At 38.2% G+C, this 21,625-nt stretch overlaps 1 protein-coding gene across 14 annotated transcripts in view; it reads left to right on the top strand.

The window, feature by feature from the left end:
• SLIT2 (slit guidance ligand 2) overlaps positions 1–21,625 on the top strand; it is a 374,605-nt gene that overhangs the window by 288,340 nt on the left and 64,640 nt on the right. For 7 of the 14 annotated variants that reach the window (XM_043553678.1, XM_043553645.1, XM_043553621.1 and 4 more), the window contains 10 exons: positions 850–993; positions 4,667–4,810; positions 6,368–6,534; positions 7,856–7,988; positions 11,581–11,649; positions 14,989–15,060; positions 15,539–15,610; positions 17,244–17,315; positions 20,613–20,776; positions 21,121–21,153. In XM_043553678.1, the coding sequence (XP_043409613.1) occupies positions 850–993; positions 4,667–4,810; positions 6,368–6,534; positions 7,856–7,988; positions 11,581–11,649; positions 14,989–15,060; positions 15,539–15,610; positions 17,244–17,315; positions 20,613–20,776; positions 21,121–21,153 (1,070 nt within the window). The remainder of the gene's footprint in view (positions 1–849; positions 994–4,666; positions 4,811–6,367; positions 6,535–7,855; positions 7,989–11,580; positions 11,650–14,988; positions 15,061–15,538; positions 15,611–17,243; positions 17,316–20,612; positions 20,777–21,120; positions 21,154–21,625) is intronic. The other 7 variants (XM_043553720.1, XM_043553701.1, XM_043553709.1 and 4 more) reach the window with 1 other exon arrangement.

Here is a 21,625-nt window from a genome sequence, read left to right as displayed (position 1 = left end):
GGAAAGATAGAACCTGTAACAAGGGGTTACCTCAGTTCGATATTTTTGCCCTCTGGGCAAGCATTGTAATATTTTGTGTTACACAGGATATTGACAGTTAACTTGGCTGTTTTGACACATTATTACAATAAGAAGTTTTACTGGGAACAAACCCCTATTCTGATACATTTCTTTTATTTTTTAATTTTTTTTTAAATGTTTATTTTTGAGAGAGATAGAGACAATGCGAGTGGGTTAGGGGCAGAGAGAGAGAGGGAGACACAGATCTGAAACAGGCTCCTGGCTCGGAGCTGTCAGCACAGAGCCCGACGTGGGGCTCGAACTCACGAGCTGTGAGATCATGAACTGAGCCAAGGTCGGACACTCAACCGACTGAGCCACCCAGGCGCCCCTATTCTGATACACTTCTGATGCTATCTAAATGTTCACACATTTAACCCATCTTTCTTCTCTCTACCCAATTGCCTTCTTTTAGTCATTAATTCAGTAGTCTTTGGGGCATTTCTTTAAAAAGTTCCTTTTGAAGTATTGTGCTGAATATAAAGGTTTATACAACTCAATACCTGACCTCAACAATGTTAGACTCCTAGTGACCCTTGAAGATCATTTTGATGTTGATTGGGCTGGTATTTTTCACCATAGACATTCTCCCCCAATATTATCATCAGTTTGGTTCAATGGAATAGGAAGTGTGGTGTCTTTTCAGAACCTGTGGTGCTGGGCAGTGAAAAGCTTGGAAATTATGGAAGAATTTGCTTAGTAGAAGAAAATGGTCAGACATGTTGTCTCAGTGCCCTTGTTGAAAGAAATAGCTTAAAATCTTGATTTCAACATTTTTTTTTAATTTAGAAACTTTAGCAACAATAAAATCACAGACATTGAAGAGGGAGCATTTGAAGGAGCATCAGGTGTAAATGAAATACTTCTCACGAGTAATCGTTTGGAAAACGTTCAGCATAAGATGTTCAGGGGATTAGAAAGCCTGAAAACTTTGTAAGTATTCTCATCTGCATTGTGATTCTTCCATCACAGCACTGTAGTTCACTGGTCATTATAAGTCCAGGTGGGGGAGTAGCTCAGACTCCTCCTCACCCTACCATCTCAACGTCTGTCTACATCTCTCTCTCACAGATACACACACACACGCATGCGCACACACACACACACACACACACACACACACACACACATCCTGTGCGTGCAAACATTCCCTTCCTAGAATCCCCAGACTTCGGTGTGTTGCTTGCAAAAGATCGAGAATGTCTCCCGATGGCTGATTCCTCAGCAAAAAAGATTGTCCTTGTTCCAGTGCTGGTGCAGATTTCCTCCCTTCCCTGGTTCTGCCTCCGAATGTTCATTCTCTTGCCTTTTCATCAAACGCCTCCATCTAACACTCGTTCTTGGCCCCAGGGGTCTAGCTTCAGAATCCAATCCAACCCCTGTGGCACAGAATAACTAACGGTTCATCTGGAAACCACCTTTGTCTGCTCCTGTGAGGTCTTAGTGAAAAAGAGACTGACTGACGGTAGATCGTGAACCGTCTATTTCAAAGCAACATGCTAAGAGTTGTGCCTACTTGCTCGGGGGTAGGGAGGTTGGGACAAAGAAATTCGTTATGTTTCCAAAAAGTTGTTGACCAAAGAGGACAGGGATTGGATTGAATAGCAAAAACCGCACTTTATGTTAACTTGAATTTTCTACGGTGCATATATGTAGTTTTTATTCTCTTGGAAGTATATAATTATGTTTGACAAAAGTGGCAACCTAAAATTGGAAGATGTACAAATCAACACTCTGAAGCGTTTGGAGGACATGAAGGAAACTATTTGTAACCAAGAAGCAGCTGATGGTGATCACAGTGGAGAGAGGTCCACGCTCTACTGTCTCTCCTAAACTGTCACCCTGTCCCTCAGAGCCACAACCAGAAGGGTGGATACTTGAGGACATCCCTTGCCTACTCTTTATCTGGCGCAGAGGGAGAAGACCATTTCCCCGGCCGGCGTGGATGTGTTCCTAGCATCCTGAATTCAAGTCCTACTGAAAATGTCTGCCCATGAGTGTAGATGTTTGCTCCTGAGCCTCCCAGGGATAGAGTGAAACCTAACATCCAGCAGGGCTAGCCTGCAGCCCTCCCACAGACTAACTTGAGCCCCTTCAAAACGTTATGCAAATACTCTTTTAGCCTTTTTATGGAGGAGATACTGAGGAGAGGGTAGAGGAGAGCAGAGAAAATACACCACAGGCGGCTGCATCTGTTCCTGCCCCCACCTCCCTCGGCCAGGCTGCTTCAGGCGACTCTGCAAAACACGAATCCTACAAGCAGAAGCATCTTTTGTTGGAAGATAGCTGAGGGACTGCTTGTTACTGGCACCTTCTTGAAGAGGCAGCGTGGGGGTTGGGCAGAGGAGGGGAAGGGGGTGAGAAAGGAGTCTGTATCCCGCCTACATCAGTCTGCCTTGGGCTGCCATAGCACGATACCACAGACTGATGACTTAAGCCACAGAAATTTGTTTTCTCACAGTTCTGGAGCCTAGAAGTCCAAGATCAAAGTGCTGAGAGGGTTGGTTTCTAGCGAGATTTCTTTCTTGACTCGTAGTTGAAGCCTTCTCCTTCTACTCGAGAGAACGCTGTGGTGTCCCTTCCTCCTTGTATAAGGACACCAGTCCTAAAAGATTAGAGTCCCACCCTCAGGACCTCATTTAACTTTAATTACCTCCATCAAGACCCTGTCTCCAGATACGGTCACATTGGGGCTCAGGACTCCGACCTATGAATTTTGAAACACACGGTCAAGTTCATAACACCATCCCAAGCAGCTTATTCCAGTGTTTTCTTCTGACCAGTTTCTTTCGCAGGACTCTCCCTGAGACAGGTCCTCTAAATTCACTTTCTCCTTCATTATATTTCTAGCGATGTTTTTGTGCCCCAGATGTTTGGACACAAACAGATGTGAGTGGCTCTGTCTTTAACCCACTCTGCCACACAAGAATACTAGAGCATTTTAGAGCCAAGCTCAGTATTCAAAGGACGAAAGTAGGTTTGTGTGGACATATGTATTTCTCTAAGTGATATCTTTGGCCTTGGGACTATAAAGATTTTGACAAGACACCCCCTTATCCCTAGACTTCTTAACTCTTTGAGACTAATAAACCTCTTAATAATATGTGCACAGATTTCAGTGTGTCTTTGAATATTTGATATTGCAGCCAAAATGTGGTACATATGTGCACTTATGGATTTTTCTAGTAACAGGGAGCAAAACTTTTCTTTAGCTTCTCCCAGCGGTCCATGACTCCACCAAGATTAAGACCAAATACTCTTTATTACTTTATGGCAAATGATAGTGTGGATAGAAATACCTCTCTGTTGTGTATTTGTTTCCTAACGTAAAATTATTCCTTGACAAGGAAGGCAGCATCCTTTCTCCCTATATGTGACTTAACAGAATGCAAAAGTTGATAGTTCTTATGTATTTCTTAGAGCAACCTAGAATTTTAAAGGAACACTTTGTTATTCACTTATTTTTGCCTCTTTTTTTTTTTTTAACATACTGCAATCTTCTAGGAAGGTGTTCAACACATGCCTTGAAAAGTTAAGTAAAATAACCTCAGCAATTCTGAATAAGATTCATGGCAACTATTCATTTTCACAGGCTTTTTAAGACATTTTTCATTCCTTCTCTAAGCTCCCCAAATAAACAGTTCAGCAAAGAATTGAGAATGGAGCCAAAACTTCAGCAGTGACAAGGAAAAGACATCAGTGTTAATCCTATTAATGGCAGTTGCTAAAAATTTAAAGAGGTCAGGATTCTTTCAAGAGAAGCCAGTTTGGAGGCACCCGGAAGTCTCAAGAGTGTCTGACTCTTCATTTTGCTCAGGCTGTGATCTCACAGTCCATGAGTTCTAGCCCCACATCGGGCCATGCACTGAGAGTGCAGAGCCTGCTTGGGATTCTTTCTCTCTCCCTGTGTCTCTGTTCCTTCCCTGCTTGTGATCGCTCTCTCTCTCCAAATAAATAGATAAACTTAAAAAAAAGAGAAAGAGAGAGAGAGAGAGAAGCAGATTTAAACTTCATTGTGAACAACTGGGATCTGTTAACTCTTGCCTCTTTTTAAGTTCCAAACATTAAAATGATAAAATAATTTTCATAAATAACGTGTGCAAGATTCTCAGGTGCTCAGTCTAGTTTGGGTTCCCCAGCTTATGCTGACATTGACTTGGCATCTAAGTCCTTGAGATGCTCTCAGTTCCCCATCTGCTGTGTGTGACTATTGATTCTTTTCTGCTTCCTTTCTGTTAAACCTCAGATGTAATGCTACCGTGAATACACAAATCACAGGCCTTCAAGGGCTCAGAGAGCTGTAGGTGAATTAGGACATTATGTAATCAGGCAAACATAATTATAGCAACAGAGGAAGACATTCTACCCTCATCGGATGGGGCTGTGAGTCCACGTGAGGCTCACCCATGCTTTTTTGTAGCTGAGTGCAATCATTGCAAACTAAGCATTTTTTGGTATATATCCACAGCAATTCCTAATGACAAGGGATCACTCAGAAAACAGTAATGAATGCCACACATTTGCAGAGGGGTTATTTGGATCCTCAGATGGGCAAAACTGATTGCTTGATGCTTTCTCTCCATAACAATGTTCTCCTTTCCCTCAGGATGTTGAGAAGTAATCGCATAAGCTGTGTTGGCAATGACAGTTTCATAGGACTGAGTTCTGTGCGTTTGCTTTCTTTATATGATAATCAAATCACTACCATTGCACCAGGGGCATTTGATACTCTGCATTCTTTATCTACTCTGTAAGTATGAAAGATCTTCTTCATTTCTGTATTACTGAGCCAATGTATTATATTTGTTCCTTTTATTAATAGCATTTTAATACATTATTAGGCTTTTCACCAAAATGGGATCAAGGGTTTAGTGTTCAACAAATTTGTATGGTAAATTTATGTTAATTTTTCTAAAAATATTACCTACCCTCTCATATTAAAATTTAACAAAATTTATAATATTTTCAATTATTTTTTATAGTAATGTGATGTGACTTGATTTATAAATTTTAATCTTATAAGTTGATTGAACTGCAAATCACAGAAATGTAGTAGATTTCCCTAGTGTTCTCACGTCGGAGTCTTTTCGGTGTAAATACCATAAAAACAGAGCTGATAGGGTTATTGCCAACAAACTATGCTCAAAAGGATCATTCACGGTGACAGGAGCGACATTAGGATGGCCAGACCAACAACAGAGACTGTTCACTGGAGGGCATTTACAATGACATTAGGAAAATATTGAAGAAATAGGTTGAGCCTGTCCAAGAGGATATTTTATGTAGACAGTTAGAAAATAAAGAATATTTGTAGGTCCATAGATAGAACTCAGAAGGTGTTGTTTTAAAAAAAGAAACAAACAAAACCCTCTAAACAATGTATTTTAGTTCTCTTATATGTCATTATCTAAAGAGCAGTATTTGAAATAATAAATCTTATAACAGATTTGATTTCCTAGTGATGGTGGCATCTAAATATACTAATCTAACTGGAAAGGTAGTTAGAAAGGAAAAACAAAACAGAAAACATGTTCAACATAGCTCGAGTCACTGCAGAAATAATTTGAGGGAAGCATCCATCCATCAGTAAAGCACTTAATCCTCTTTCTACATAAAATGTGACACTTTACATCGAGTGACTAATTTGTGCATATTAAAGATGGCATGTTTATAAATAATAAGGTTGTCAATAGGTTTGTGCTGAAGTGGTGAGATGCCAAAAGTATTGAGATTTGTAGAAGTAAATTCATTTTTATAACTGGCATTTAATCAACTCAGCTGTCAGTTTAGATGGGAAACCTATTCTCTGGAGCAAATAAGGGATGGAAATCTTGAAATGATAAATTAATAAAATAGCTGTTGTCAGGTTAAACTCAATAATATAAGGTAATCAGCCTCCATCTTTATATTAAATTACTGCATTATCAGTGCAGGGAAGTTTGACAGCAAATCAGATCTCTGACGAGTTTAAATTCTCTCTAAATGAGATATCTATCAGGATCCCCTGCATAAACCTCCGAATTGCTTACTTTGCTTTATTTTCTCCATGAAATTATTTGAAGATTCTTATTTGAAAGTGTTGTTATTTTTCAAGTTCCAAGCAAACATTGTAGCCAAAAAAATGCATCCCACATGTTGCTTGTGATTGAGTATGAATGGGGGATGGGGGTGAGGGGTGGTTAATACAAAGAATCAGAAGGCATCATTCCAGCAGAAATAGTGTGGGAAAGATGGCAGCATGGGGTTTTGAGAGGTAAGAAAATGACCCCCTAAACTCATCCCTGCATCGTTTGCATGCGGCTCTTAGAAACCTGTTGGCCAATCCGTTTAATTGTAACTGCTACCTGGCTTGGCTTGGGGAATGGCTCAGGAAGAAAAGGATCGTAACCGGAAATCCTCGATGTCAAAAACCATATTTCCTCAAAGAAATCCCCATCCAGGATGTTGCCATTCAAGACTTTACGTGTGATGATGGTAAGAAAACCTTGCTAAATCTTTTGTTACCAAGCATTCAAATGACTGGTCCAACGCTAGGGGACGCAAACGGATAGTTTGGGGCATTTTTTTTTTCTTTTGTTTTGTTTTGTTTTAGAAACAGGGCACATACTTTCTCAGACTGTGCTTTCACCTGAGTCTACTTGCTTTGTGTTTCTGAATGTTTTATTTAAATTGTCCAGTTTTCAACTTGTAGTTGGTACTGTTTATATAGCTTCATTTTAACTTTTCTTTATCATTCTAAGCATCTCTTTTAGTAACTGTCATTTGCAAAGGAGAAAAGCAATTGACTTAAAAAACAGAAATTCTAAGGGCGCCTGGGTGGCTCAGTTGGTTGAACATCCGATTTCAGTTCACGTCATGATCTCACGGGTCATGAGTTCAAGCCCCGAATCAGGCTCTGTGCTAACAGCTCAGAGGCTGGAGCCTGCTTCACACTGTGTCTCCCACTCTCTCTGCCCCTTCCCCACTTGCACTCTGTCGAGCTCTCTCTCCCCCAAAAAATAAATAAATAAAATAAATTCTAGTAAATCTAACAAAAATAATAGTTTTCGCTTTTTAAAGCTCTATATGTATCATCATATTTGATTCTCACAATAGCCACATAAGATAAGTAGAGCAGGTTCTGTTATTACTACCAGTAAGTAGAGAGCCCCTCTGAGCCTTATATTTTAAAATGAGGGCCTTGAGGCACCTGGGTGGCTCAGTCAGTTGAGCATCCGACTTTGGCTCAGGTCACGATCTCACAGTTCATGAATTCGAGCTCCACATCAGGCTCTGTGCTGATAGCTCAGATTCTGGAGCCTGCTTCAAATTCTGTGTCTCCCTCTCTCTCTGCCCCTCCCCTGCTCACACTCTCTCTCTGTCTCTTTCAAAAATAAATAAACATTTAAATAACATTAAAAAACTTAAAAAACATTTACATTTTCTGCTAAACATTTTAATCCCTCTATGTTTCTTCATGTCTGTGTCCTTATGACTCCTCCGTAATTCAGTTTACATTTCTATATTCTAATTAAAAGTATAATTTGTATAAATAACTGAGCAGAGAAAATTACTGTTATGATTGTATGGATAATATAAATTGTGAATTATTTTCGGGAATCCTGCCCTAGGCAATCTGAAAACAGTGCTGTACAAAACGTATGGTACCAGTTTGTAAATACTCAATGCCCTCTATGTGTATAAGCGATCACATGACTCAAGATTCTTGTGTTTGTTAAGCTAAAAGCATAACATCGCTTCTGTCATTTTCAAAGCCACAAATCTGGGCTTTCCTGTATTTCTTTCGGCAATTTAGGAAATGATGACAATAGCTGTTCTCCACTGTCTCGCTGCCCCACGGAATGTACATGCTTGGATACAGTCGTCCGATGTAGCAATAAGGGCTTGAAGGTCTTGCCCAAAGGTATTCCAAGAGATGTCACTGAATTGTAAGTAGAGCTTGTCTGTTTCCTTAACAATTAATATTTCAACAAGGGAAATGGAAACCAAACAAAATGTAGAGTCCCGTTTCCAAATTCCATTCTGTAGGCATTAAATAGTTTCATGTAAAACCCTAAACAGATAATATAAAAGGCAGCTTGGGGTCATCTGGGTAGCTCAGTAGGTTAAGTATCCAATTCTTCTTGATTTTGCCTCAGGTCATGATCTCACAGTTTGTGAAATCAAGCCCCACATTGGGCTTTCAGCCAACAGGAAGGAGCCTATTTAGGATTTTCTCTGCCCCTCCCCTGCACTCTCCCTCAAACTAAACAAATAAACAATTTTTTACAAAAAGGCAGTTTAGATGCACTTGGGAAATTTCAGTTGTGTTTCTTTTATTCACTGCATGATTTCTCAGTGTCTATGTTATGCTAAGGTGCACTGTGACACTCCAAGAGAGGGTGGTAAAATATAAGATAACTCCAATACTCATTTGCTTGTATATCCTTTTTCTCATAGACTATCTTGCAAGACTAATGTTCTAGCAAATACACCTTAGGAAATGCTGTACTTTTAGTTGCTCTACAGTGTCTGGGATATTCCATAGTTTATATGGTTAATTATTCTTTACCACTGTATCTTCCCACGTGGAATTCATAAATATCTAGAATATAGAAGAAGCTAGCATAATCTCTGTGTTAAAAAGAGGTACTGCCCTTTGGCCTTGAATTAGCATCCTTTTGATCATAAAAGGTATAAGGCCAATTATCCCTAACATTTTCATAACTGATTTATGACCACATATTACATGGTCAGTATACACTCATCCAGACACTAAACACCAGGCACACTTTCTTCTCTGTGTCATGTTATATATGTGGAATAGAATGAGAACAAGCTGCTTGAGTATTATGAAGCCTGAATGCTCCTTTCCATTCCATACTCTGTATATTTATGTACCATGGACAAATGCTCGATATGAATGCACTTGACTCATTTTGCCTATTTATTTTCTCTATGTGAAACTGTGTAGCAAAAATGATTTAAGTTTAGTGATGGCTCAGTTGGTTGAGCATTCAGTTCTTGATTTTGGCTCAGATCATGATCCCAGGGTCATGAAATGGAGTCCGTGTCAGGTTCCATGCTAAAAGTGTGGAGACTACTTGGATTCTCTCTCTCTCTCTCTCTCTCTCTCTCTCTCTCTCTCTCTCTCTCCTATGCCCCCTCCCCTACTCTCTCTCTCTCAAAAAAAAAAGAAAAAAAAAGATTTAGGTTCTAATGTAATTTGTGCAGATGTGTACCTATAATTCATATACCTGAGTACGAGCGTTCTAAAAAAGCAGCTTTGATAAAGTTTTGGCAACATGGAACATACATAATGAGTTTTAAGAAGATGTCGCTTCAGTTACCAGGGAAATTATTTTCAAATCATGCACAGTTCTACAAATTTGGTCCTGAATTGAACACATAGAGAAAAAGAAAAAAGAAAAAAAAAAGGTGTGATCTTAGCACATATATGCAGAAGGTCTCTCTTAGATTTGAAATGCTGTGAAGTGTTCAGTTTCTCTCTCTGGCCACCCATCACAGTTGTTAATTGACAATAAGCACTACTTTGTGTGTGTGTGTAATTAAATACTTATTTCTTATTTTAGTAAGTATTATTTCAGAAGATTACTCTCCATCCAGTGTTGGAAGCCAGATGCCTTTAGAGTACTCTGTATGCTCAACATTGATTCTAGGAACAGCCCAGCCAAGAACACAACACTCGGCATAAACAGATCATTTTTAATGCAGAATCCCATCTTTTTAACTGGCCCATACCTTGGTGCCTCTACCCAATGCCTAGCAAATAATTTTAAACTTATTCTTTAATTTCATTATTGAATTTCATCTGAGAAGCTACTTGATTCATATCCCGTCTCTGCCGTCCATATGTTTCTTCTGTCAAACAGTTGAATTTTCAATCTGTTTCCTTACAAAGTATTAGAAAGTAATATTTTTCTAACAAAATATGTTATAGAGATGAGGAAAATATTAACTAGTCTCTTGTGAATTCAAGTTTTACCTCCCTAAGAGCTTATTCTTAGAATCATACCAAGTTAGCGGGATCCTTCTCTACAATCACATATATGTGTGTTTTAGAAAAATTTCATTGCATATTATATTAAATTATTAAAGAATTTGGCAAAAAAAGTACGTTTTATTGGACAGTTTTAAACAATTGGTATCTATTATTTTTAATCAGTTCCATGTAATTTCCCTCTTAGATTGTTTTACATGTACACATCCGTAGCACGCATTCTGAATCTTTTTAGCTTTCTGTTATGGCGTTTTCCAGAATAAAGGGAGAGTACTGAACTATACGGGATTATGCTTCCCTCTAGTGGTACCAAGAAATACTTAGGTGGAGGACAGAAAGAGGAGTCAAAGAAGAAATACAAAGTCAGAAAATTTGAGCAAGCATAGTAAGAACTCATAACATATGCCTGACTCTTGGTTACATATTTATCACATATTTTGATGAGTTGTGCCTTTTATGTAACTTTTTATTTTGAACTATTTGAAACAGATTATTATCTGAGGCAATTTCTCAGCGATTTCTATATCCAGCAAAAATACTAATAACCTCAACCTTGGATCTTAAGATTTGCCACAACACTGGAGTAGGAGGTGGCCTGTGTCCAAGGTGCCACAATGGTTTGTAGGCACATCTACAGCGAGATGGCCTACGTTGCTGAAAGACATTTTTACCCTTCCTCATCTATATTCTGGGAAAAAACAGCCTTGATTGAGATGCAGTTTATTTTTCTTTTTGTGACATTATGGATAGAACTTTACACATTCATTTATTTTTATGGCTTGCTAGTTAGCCCAGAGTCCATCTATCTGCAGATTATTCTGCTGACTTTGGTCAGAAAGGGAAACTTCACATATGTGTGGTTATTTATTACTTTTACATATATATGCTATATTGTGGTCTTGATAAAGGTGGTGATGTTCTATGAAACCTTCTAAAATTATTGTCACAAAGCAGATATACAGTGGTTAAAAACTATTTTCAAGATATCTTTAACTGAAATCTGATTACATCCAAATTCCTAAGTATCTCCTTCAAACCATCCATTGTTATTTGCTAAGTGTATGGATCCCTATTAAGGCAGTGAAGAGTGGTCTTGGCCCTCGGTGGCGAGGTTCTGTCAGTAGCGAATGCATTTCATGGTATTGTCTGCGTGTAAATACAAGCACACAGGAGGCCAAATAAATATGGTTGATTGAATGAACCTTCTTCTTGACACACAGTTGGACACATGACTCACCTCGTTACATAAACCTCAAAGAACTGCACTCACCAGTATCTCGTTGGTTTTGTAATTTATGCTAAGTGATCCACAAAATAATTCTACTAGATTGGACAACTCTGCTTTTTTCCCCTTTACTTCTTTTAAATAGGAACCCCAGCTAGGAACATGGTGTTTTAAAGCCAGAATTGCCAAGTGCTTTCTTGCCTCAGTTAAGAGTGAAATAGTGTCAACTATTTTATATCACACCTCTGTTCCTTTAGAAAAAACAAAAAAGATAATATTGTTTTCTTGTTTTTAGGTATCTGGATGGGAACCAATTTACACTGGTTCCTAAGGAGCTGTTTAACTACAAACATTTAACACTTATGTAAGTAATGTGTTGCGTATTTTCATCTTTGACTCCTTACTCTGTTTCATGAAAGTGGGGGTAGCAACGGGCAGAAGATCTAGTGAACCTTTCAGGTGAGATAAATCGTTTACAGTTAGATGCCTCCCTACTTGCTCATTGCGGTTCTGGATCAGTAGCTACATCTTCATTGAATATCAATCAGGCAATGGTGCATCGTAGAGAAAGGGCCTCCTCTAATTCAAAGTACAAATATGATAAAGCCTAAGTAGCCAAGAACTACAGAAATGCAGCAAATTTGGATACTTCAACTGATGATGAATATGGGCTATTTTATGACAAGCCAAGAAGAGAAAGATAGAAAATAATGGCTTGATTCTTGACTTTAAGCAAAAGGTCATGGATAGTAATAACGTTGAAAATGCATTTTATTAGGTTTCATTTTCTTTTATAATACATTCTAAGTTAAGTTGTGGGCTTCCGGTATTCAAATTTAATTTTATAAAATTCATTTTACTTGGGCAGTATTTAAGTAGACTTGACAAAGATGCTGATATTCTGGGCATAAATTTCAGACATTGACTTTTTTCTTTTTTCAGTTTGGTTTAATGTCCTTGTAAAATAACATCTCTCTCTTTCATTAATGTAAATGGATTTTTAAGTGGTAATACAAGACTATATTTAAATATACCAACATTTTGATCTAGTTATATGCACAGTATTTTTAAAAAGATGCAATCTGGGGCGCCTGGGTGGCACAGTCGGTTGGGCGTCCGACTTCAGCCAGGTCACGATCTCACGGTCCGTGAGTTCGAGCCCCGCATCGGGCTCTGGGCTGATGGCTCAGAGCCTGGAGCCTGTTTCCGATTCTGTGTCTCCCTCTCTCTATGCCCCTCCCCCGTTCATGCTCTGTCTCTCTCTGTCCCAAAAATAAAATAAACGTTGAAAAATAAATAAACGTTGAAAAAAAAATTAAAAAAAAAAAAAGATGCAATCTTACTATATATAATGTCACACTTAGAATAGCCTTGCTGGTGATTGATAAAACTTATCAAAAAAAAAAAAATCAGCAATGGGAGTAAATGGAAATGGAAATACTTTATCTTTAGTTTAAGTCCTATATGATTTTGGAGTGAATACAGCTGACTGAGGAGGCTGATTTCTAGTGTTCCTAGAATAAGAAGGTTTATTCCTAATTAGTGAATTCTAGAAACATAAATCACAGAAAATGTTACATTTCTCAACATAAACTTGACTTAAGCAAGGTTGTGGTTGGTTAAAGTACTATTAATTGTTTTCAATTTCCCTTAAACATGTAAGAAAATCACTTTGTAAAAAGTATGTAGGACTGTTTCAATGACCAATGATTAAATTAAGGGAGAATATCCCCTAAGATGTCTTGTTCTGGCCCTAGTCACTTATTTAGTAGCAGCAAGAACTTGGTTGCATACATTTTGCTCTGTTAAATAAACCTTTAAATTACTGCAATTTCCAGACGGTCACTTCAGGTGAATAGGGTCATTTATGGAACAGTATGCAATTATTTAAGACCAGGTCGGAAATGAAAGATGAGAATTTGTAGATCCAGAAATGACTTTACCAATGACTCATGAGTAACTCAAATTACTCAGGTAACTTCTGCCAATATAGATATACTTAACTTATTTTCTAAATTTATGTAGTTTTCAGCAGCTAAGAAGATTAATTATTAATTTCCTATAGTATTCCTATCATTTCACAATTTTATAGGTTCATTTTACTGATATTTTATCTTCAGCTCTTCTGCATCTTACATTTATTTGTATGTTTTGCTTTAGAAAAAAAAAGCAGTGAATACACACACACATGCAAATCGTAAATTGGGGTGCCTGGGTGGCTCAGTTGGGTAATCATCTGACTCTTGATTTCGGCTCAGGTCATGATCTCACGGTTCATGAGATCAAGCCCTGCTTTGGGCTCTGAGCTGACAGCATGGAGCCTGCTTGGGCTCCCTCTCTTTCTCCCCCCCTCTCTCTGCCCCTCCCCACCCTTGTGCATACTCTCTCTCTCTCTTTCTCTCTCTCAAAATAAAAAAAAATAAACTTTTTAAAAAATGATCATAAATTATGACCTACAATTTTTCACTTATTCATGAATCTTACTTTTATTTATGTATTTAGCATTTTGTGTTAAAAAAACAGAGAATATATACATATCACTCTATGAGTGTATGTATGGCTATATTCACTAATTTTTTCCTAATGCAAAATTGCCAAAGATATTTAATGTATATCAATAAAATATGTCATTATTTATTATGCATTATTATATTACATTATATGTTATAATGTAATTATAGTACAATAAGTATTATATGTATCATATATGGTCACATTTATTATTACATGTAATAAAAATAAGATCGTGTTAACTGAATATAAATCACAGCCCATAGTACCAGTACACTTGTATAAACAGCCATGTAGCACTGGGTAAAAAATCCACATCTCTCCCGTTAACTTATTCATTAAACAGATATTTGTTAAAGACCTACGGTACGCCAGTGATTTTTTTTCCAAGGGTAAAGTTTTTAATTATGACATTCCAGATGTAATTAAATGAGTTCTTTTAGTTATCAAATTTGACGGTGTGTATCAAGGAGCATATATAACAGGGAAGATAAAGGATGTGCAACCAATGGAACCTTCATGAGCAAAGGTTTATTTGTCACGCATAAGATGTGTCTGTTGTGAGTGGCCTCCACCTGTCACATGCCTTTGCTCTGGGACCAAGGCACAGGCACTGGCTGTGAAACATCACAGGTCTTGCAAAGCAGTGAGCAGAGGGATATGGGGAAAGTGAGCTCACTCCAAAGCTTCTGTGTTTTTTTTGTTTTTAGGTTTATTTATTTATTTTGAGAGAGTGTGTGAGCAGGGGAGGGGCAGAGAGAAAGGGAGAGAGAGAATCCCCAGCTGGCTCTACACTGTTAGTACAGAGCCCTTCGTGGGGCTTGACCTCACAAACCCTGAGGTCATGACCCGAGCCGAGATCGAGAGTCAGACTCTTAACCAACTGAGCCACCCAGGAGCCTCTAAAATTTCTGTTTTGAACTGAAACCAGGCACCAGTGCCCGCACTTACTGCAGTGGCCAAAGCAAAACATATCATCGCTTCTAATTTCAACAGGCAGGGGCGTGAATAATTATGAATATTACGATGTACCTCAGAGGGTTATCCAGTGTTTCGTTATTTTCAGGTAAAAGCTGAGTGCTAACCGTGCAGCTGTGACTGAACAAGAAGAACCTTCTCTTTCTAAGAATCACTAATATTTCACTTCCTCTGGTAACAGTAGACTCCTTTTTTTTTTCTTTTTCTTTTATAGAGACTTAAGTAACAACCGAATAAGCACCCTTTCTAATCAGAGCTTCAGCAACATGACCCAGCTCCTCACCTTGTGAGTGTGAAAATGTGATATGGACTGTTTATCAATTCACTGGACTAAAGGCATTTTCTAGGCACTTGGATGTTCCCGGTTAACAAGATAGATAGTCTGCCCTCAGGGAATATAAATATTGTTGGGAGAAACAAACAAAACCTCAGTAAACAAATAGAGATATTGTTAAAGTGCTGGGTTCTATAAAAGGAGCAAAGAATAATTTACACTTGTGGTGGGGTTGGAAGAGATCCTTAAGACAGACTTCTGAGGAAAGCCACCTGAGAGAGGGAATAGGCTGGGGAAGGAAGCATTCTAGACTGTATTTAAAAATAAATATGTTGTATTAGTGAAAACACAAACATTAAAGTATTATGCATCGATATTCTCAATTTATAAAATGCTAAAACAACCCTTTTCTTAACTGCTGCATTTTTAAAATGACATTTGGCCATTTGGGGATATCTGAGTAAAACAAATCGACTATGTATGCTTTCAGAATTCTTAGTTACAACCGTTTGAGATGTATTCCTCCTCGAACCTTCGATGGATTGAAGTCTCTTCGATTACTGTAAGCATCTTATGCGCAGCGAAATATCTCTTATCTCGGGGATCTGAGTTTTGACTTGTGTTTTTAATGATTTGGGGATATTTTTGATGTACACATTAGGATTTACTACAAATTTGAAAATAGGAAGATTACTTTTTTCCCCATATCATACTCAACAGCTTTTATTTGAAGAACACCACATTGCTGGTGTGGTCATTTATTTGGCAGTAGATAATATGTATGTTTCATATAGATCCAACTAATTTTGAAAGAAATGTACGAAATGTTCATTTCTTTAAAGATTGCATTATCTATGAGTATATTTTTACTCTAAAAATGTATTTTAAATATATGAAATGAAATATGATTCTCAGTCACAATCCCCTCAGGCAGAATTAACAATTAAACAGTTTTGTCTTGTCTTCCGGTCCTCTTTTATATGCATTTGTTTTTATATGCTGGTATGTGTATGCCCACAGCTATATAACTTTAAAAAAACATAAATAGGATTTGTTCTTATTCTGTCATTGGCTCATCTTATTTAACAATATGCTTTAGACTATTTCTGTTCCATCATCTAGAAATATCCCTCAACTATTTAACTGGCACAGAGTATTCCATAGGACGAAGGAACCATAACTTATTTAATCGTCCTCATCTTTTGCTATCACGTGGCTTGATTCCAGACTTGCGTTATCCCTTACAGGGCTGGAGCAAGCATCCTACACATTCACCTTACTGTTAACTGTACTGGGAGAATACCAAAAGTAACTGTCAAGTTGCCCCCCTAAAACAAGGATTTGTCAGTTTACAAATTTATTTTCCACCAACTCTCCTTTAATAGAGCACCTATTACAAAGCACTCTGGCAAATACCGAATAGTATTAATCCTTTCATTCTTGTTCTATGACAGATTGTGTACCTGTTTTAATAGAGTACCTGTTTCAAAGCACTCTGGCAAATATTGAATAATATGAATAATTCTAGGATAGGTTGAATGTTATTTTCCATTCCTGTTTTAATTTGAAATTCCAATAACTAGAGCATTTGTGCATATTTTACTCTTTTATTGAGCATTTGTGTTTCTTATTCCATGAGTCTGATCATATCATTTCCTATTTTCTATTGAGTGCTTTGTCTTTTCCTTATTAACATACATGTCTTTATGCATCTACTACTTGACTGTAAGTTTGCAGGTCTTTTTACTAAGGAATTAATCCTTGTGTCTTATATATTTTGCAGATATTTTCCATTCTGTTCCCTGTAGGTTGTCTTTCATATTAATTATGGATGTATTTTGCATTGTCAAAAATGTATCACTCTCCTTTATGGTTTCTGAGTTTTATATAGTGCTTTGACAGCCTTTGCCATCCTTTGTTCATAAAAAGGAGATCTCTATTTATTAAATACATTTTTAGTTTTATTTTTATATTTAACTCATCTATCTAGAATTGATTTTATGCATATGATGTGACATAAGAACTTTTCGTTTTCCCAAATAGATACCTAATTATACCAAGACCATGTCTTGAATAGATCATATTTTCTGTGCTGATTTGAAGTGCTTAGTATAAACTAAAATCTCACACGTGTTAGAATTTTTCTGAACTCGCTGACGTGTAAGAAATTTAATATTGCTTTTTCTTGCTTTTAGTTCATTACATGGAAATGACATTTCTGTTGTGCCCGAAGGTGCTTTTAATGATCTTTCTGCATTATCACACCTGTGAGTACCTAGTTCATGAATGTGGGTTTAGGGTCAAGCTCTCCCTGGTGAGTGAGTTTGGAACATACAGCCCTCTGCCACCCCTTTCTTGTCACATCATGAGATGTGATTGGTTCCAGCTTTAAAGAAAATGCGAAGATTTCAGTCTAGATGCAGTGCCTTCTGCAAGATAGCCTTAATTTATTCTTCTGGCCCTTACTCTCCATTAACTAATGGAGTGGGATTCTCTTTACTTAGCTAATAATGTCTTCTTACAAACATGGCTCTCCAATTTCCTAGCTATGCATTTTCTCGTAACGTTCTCTGATCCTAGAATACCAGTTCCCCTCCAATTCAGTCTGTTCAAACCTTGTATCATCCAGGTGACTTTCTAAATATTATGTCCTTTATGAAGCCTATCTTGATATGCTCAAACCAGACTCATTTATGTAGCAAATACTACTGAGTACTGGATATGGCACCATGCAAAAAAATAAATTACAAATGGTTCAAGACTTCATAGTATGATAGGATGAAATTGCCAAATTCTCATACTGGGTGAAATGTTGTGGGGTTTGTTTTGTTTTGTTTTCTTCCTTTTCTTCGTGCTCTTGTCTCATAAGACCCTATACCTCCCTATTTTTTTCAAGTAGAATAAAACAATATAAACTATGTGATAAATGGGGTCCAAAAAAACCTCTTCTGGGCCAATTTCCATTATTGTATTATTTATAGTGGTAGTGTTAAGGTCATGGCAAACCAGGAACGAAGTTCCAGGAACACATTTGGATCTAAAACTTCTTTGTGTCAGGGTGGGTTTGGCGCCACCTGGTGGTTTTTATGCTTAGCCCAAATAGTAGTATCCCAGCCTCCCAGTTCCCCAGAAATTGCCTGTCATGTTATCTCGTGGCTTTGCCTTCCTCTCCAAACCCCACCAAACCCCAAGAAGATACGTGTGAACAATTGAGAAAGGGGGATGGGCAGAGGAGAGGAGCCAATAGTCAATCTTGCTATATCTGAATGTGCTTTACTGGGCCCTGTTAATCAATGTAGGTTTTTTTGTCTATCTGTCTGTCAGACTGTTTGGTGCCTATAGTTAGTATCCCTTCCACTAAACCATCGGGTCCCAGGAGGAAAAACCTCCACTTTTTCATGTCTGAACTCCAGCACCTACCTCAGAGTCCACATCAGGGCTATTCATCTACAAATTCCACGGATGTCATCTGCATGAGATAGAGTGTGTTGAAGGCTTCTAGCTCAGGGGTGCAGAGCTTGGTACTGTCTGGGAGAGTACGCAACATTAAGAAGAAAGTAGCAGGGGCGCCTGGGTGGCGCAGTCAGTTAAGCGTCCGACTTCAGCCAGGTCACGATCTCGCGGTCCGGGAGTTCGAGCCCCATGTCAGGCTCTGGGCTGATGGCTCAGAGCCTGGAGCCTGTTTCCGATTCTGTGTCTCCCTCTCTCTCTGCCCCTCCCCCGTTCATGCTCTGTCTCTCTCTGTCCCAAAAATAAATAAACGTTGAAAAAAAAATTTTTTTTTAAAATAAAATAAAATAAATTTAAAAAAAAAGAAGAAAGTAGCCAGGGGCACCTGGGTGCTCAGTCGATTAAAGGTCCTGTTCTTGGTTTCGGCTCAGGTCACCATCTCACAGTTCATGAGTTTGAGCCCCGCACCAGGCTGTGTGCTGATAGCATGGAGCCTGCTTGGGATTCTCTCTCCCTCGCTCTCTCTGCCCCTCCCCTGCTCACGCATGTGCGCGTGCTCTCTCTCTCTCTCTCAAACTAAATACATAACCTTAAAAACAATTAAAAATAGAAGAAGAAAGTAGCCTTTCTGCTAGTGTTAGGGTGACTTATCAGAAAAGGCAGCTCAGGGAAGGCACCAACTTCTCGCACGAGCACCGCCACCAACGATAGAGGCGGTTTGAATATCTCTTGCCATGTGCCTTGCTCTGTCATGTATTTCTTTCGTGCATTTGTCTTTGACTCTCTAGATCATAAAGAGCTCTGCTCCATTCACTTTCTCCACTGCATCCCCTTGCAGAGTAAGGACTTAGCAAATGTCAGTAGAGGTGGCACCAGGTGACTCAAAACATAATTTTGCTCATTTTTAATTTAGAAGAAAGGTTTTAATCTGAGCATAACAGTTACTGTACTCCAATTCTTGGTTAAAGTTGGGCATTAAAACTGCGACAGTATAAAGTATTATGGTTTTACAAGTATATTTGGGGCCTTTCTTCATGAAAGAGTAAGTTTAATTGTACTTAGACTATAGCCTAGAAGCGTTAGTAATCACAAGTTGATTATAAATCAAAATTAATCCATTTTAAATGCCACTTTATGCATGGACTACTTCTGCCAAACTTGGCAAATGTACAAAACCCGTGGAGTAACTTCTCTGGCCTCAGTTTCACAATCTGTAAAATGAATTAGTAATACCGTTGACCTCATGAAGTTGCCATTTAGGACAAAATGAGGTAGTTCGTATAAGTGGCTCAGCACAGTACCTGCATATTGTAAAATCAATGTTAGCTATCATATTGATTACTTTTGCTGTCACTACTACTGCAAATGTGAGTGGGAACCAAAGATCTAAAATAAAGGACTTTATAAAGGGACTGACACCTAGGAAAGGTCCAGATCCACTCTGGTGAACTGGCTCTATGCATCTTTATTATTTCATGCCCTTTCTTATCTCTGTGACTTTGCACTTACTAGCCTTTTACCCCAAGACATCCTTCCCAATCTTTTCCGCCTCCTTGAATCTAACTGTGTAAAAGCTCATACTTTTAACCACCAGCCTCCCAGGAAAGTTATTTACAAGGTGACCCTGCTCACACTCACCTTGTAAATACTTCTACTGTTGCACTTCTAATGCAAATGATTTGCATGTTTGAGTATATGTTAATCACCTCTGCAGAAGGAGTTCTTTGGGGTTAGGAATAATGTATTATTTATGTTTGGGTCCCCAAAACCTGGCATAATGATTGGGTTCCCAGTAAATAATTGATGAATGAACTAAGTATAATCTGCGTGTCGGGTGATGTTGCATCCAATATAAACCTGTCTCTGCAAATACAAGAAGACCTTGTAAAGAGCAGGTAAATTTTAAGACTGGTGACAAGTCTCTAAATCCCAGCTGCACATAATTCAGGAAAATGGCGAATCCCTGATGTTTCCATTTTCTTCTAAATTGTTATCAGTAAATCTATAGGGATTTTCTACTGAGCATCACTTTGAGTTATGTTCCTTTAGGAAATAACAATACTTCCATACTGTGTGTGTGTATGTGTGTGTGCTTTTGTGGTGTTGTTTTCCAGAGCAATTGGAGCCAACCCTCTTTACTGTGATTGTAACATGCAGTGGTTATCGGACTGGGTAAAGTCGGAATACAAAGAACCTGGAATTGCGCGCTGTGCTGGTCCTGGAGAAATGGCAGATAAATTATTACTCACAACTCCTTCCAAAAAATTTACATGTCAAGGTATGATCTTTCACCATTTGTACTTCTGTAAATAAAAATCCACTGCATTAATTTAAGAGGAAAAACGTTGCTGCTAGACTTCAAAGGTAGAGCTGAACGGCCCCTAGTAAATAATTCCTAATTCTACCCAGTGCTCATATAGGACTGAGCCGTTACCTGAGGAGCCCAAGTAAAGAACTAGGCTTTGCAAATAAATTGCAGAAATAATTAAGTGGATATATCTAAGTTTTCTTTAAAATGTATGGAGAAATGAAGAGTTCACGGTTTCTGGAAATTTCTCTGATAGCCTCTAACAAGTCAACTGTTTTGCCTTTGCCTTGTCTGAATATGTGCCCTGTTCTTAGGGCTCCCAGGGCCCTGCGGCTTCCCGAGGCCAGGTAAGGAGAAATAAGCCCTCCCGAGTCTTCAGGCCAAACCTTCTGACTTGCCTCTTATGTCCATGTGGGTGTCCCTTGCTTGTTTATATTCCTTTCTTTTCCCTTTGTTTTATGTATTTATGGATTTTAAACAGTGCCTTAGTAACAAATACTTTTTTTTCTTTTATTACAAAAGTAATACATGCCCAAAAGAGAAAATCCACAGAATGGGAAAATGTTAATGATAAATATTATATTTCTACAAGAACTAAAATTTAGCATTCATCATAATACCCAGAGATAACTACTGTTGAACTGTTTTATATTAAGTCTGTTTTATGCGCAAAACTAAATCCTAGGTTTCGTGGAGCATAGAGAAGAGAGTGGTATGGTCTTGCCTTCCAAGGGTTGCAAACCTAGCTGAAGAGATAAACATTCAACACTTGAGCATTTTAGGTAGGAAGGCATCAAAGTAGGTAATATACAGCAGTGG

The sequence above is a fragment of the Prionailurus bengalensis genome, chromosome B1, assembly GCF_016509475.1.
Source record: "Prionailurus bengalensis isolate Pbe53 chromosome B1, Fcat_Pben_1.1_paternal_pri, whole genome shotgun sequence".
In the NCBI taxonomy this organism is placed as follows: domain Eukaryota; kingdom Metazoa; phylum Chordata; class Mammalia; order Carnivora; family Felidae; genus Prionailurus; species Prionailurus bengalensis.
The sequence above is the reverse complement of the archived record's forward strand: the minus strand, read 5'-3'. Positions and strand labels throughout refer to the sequence as shown.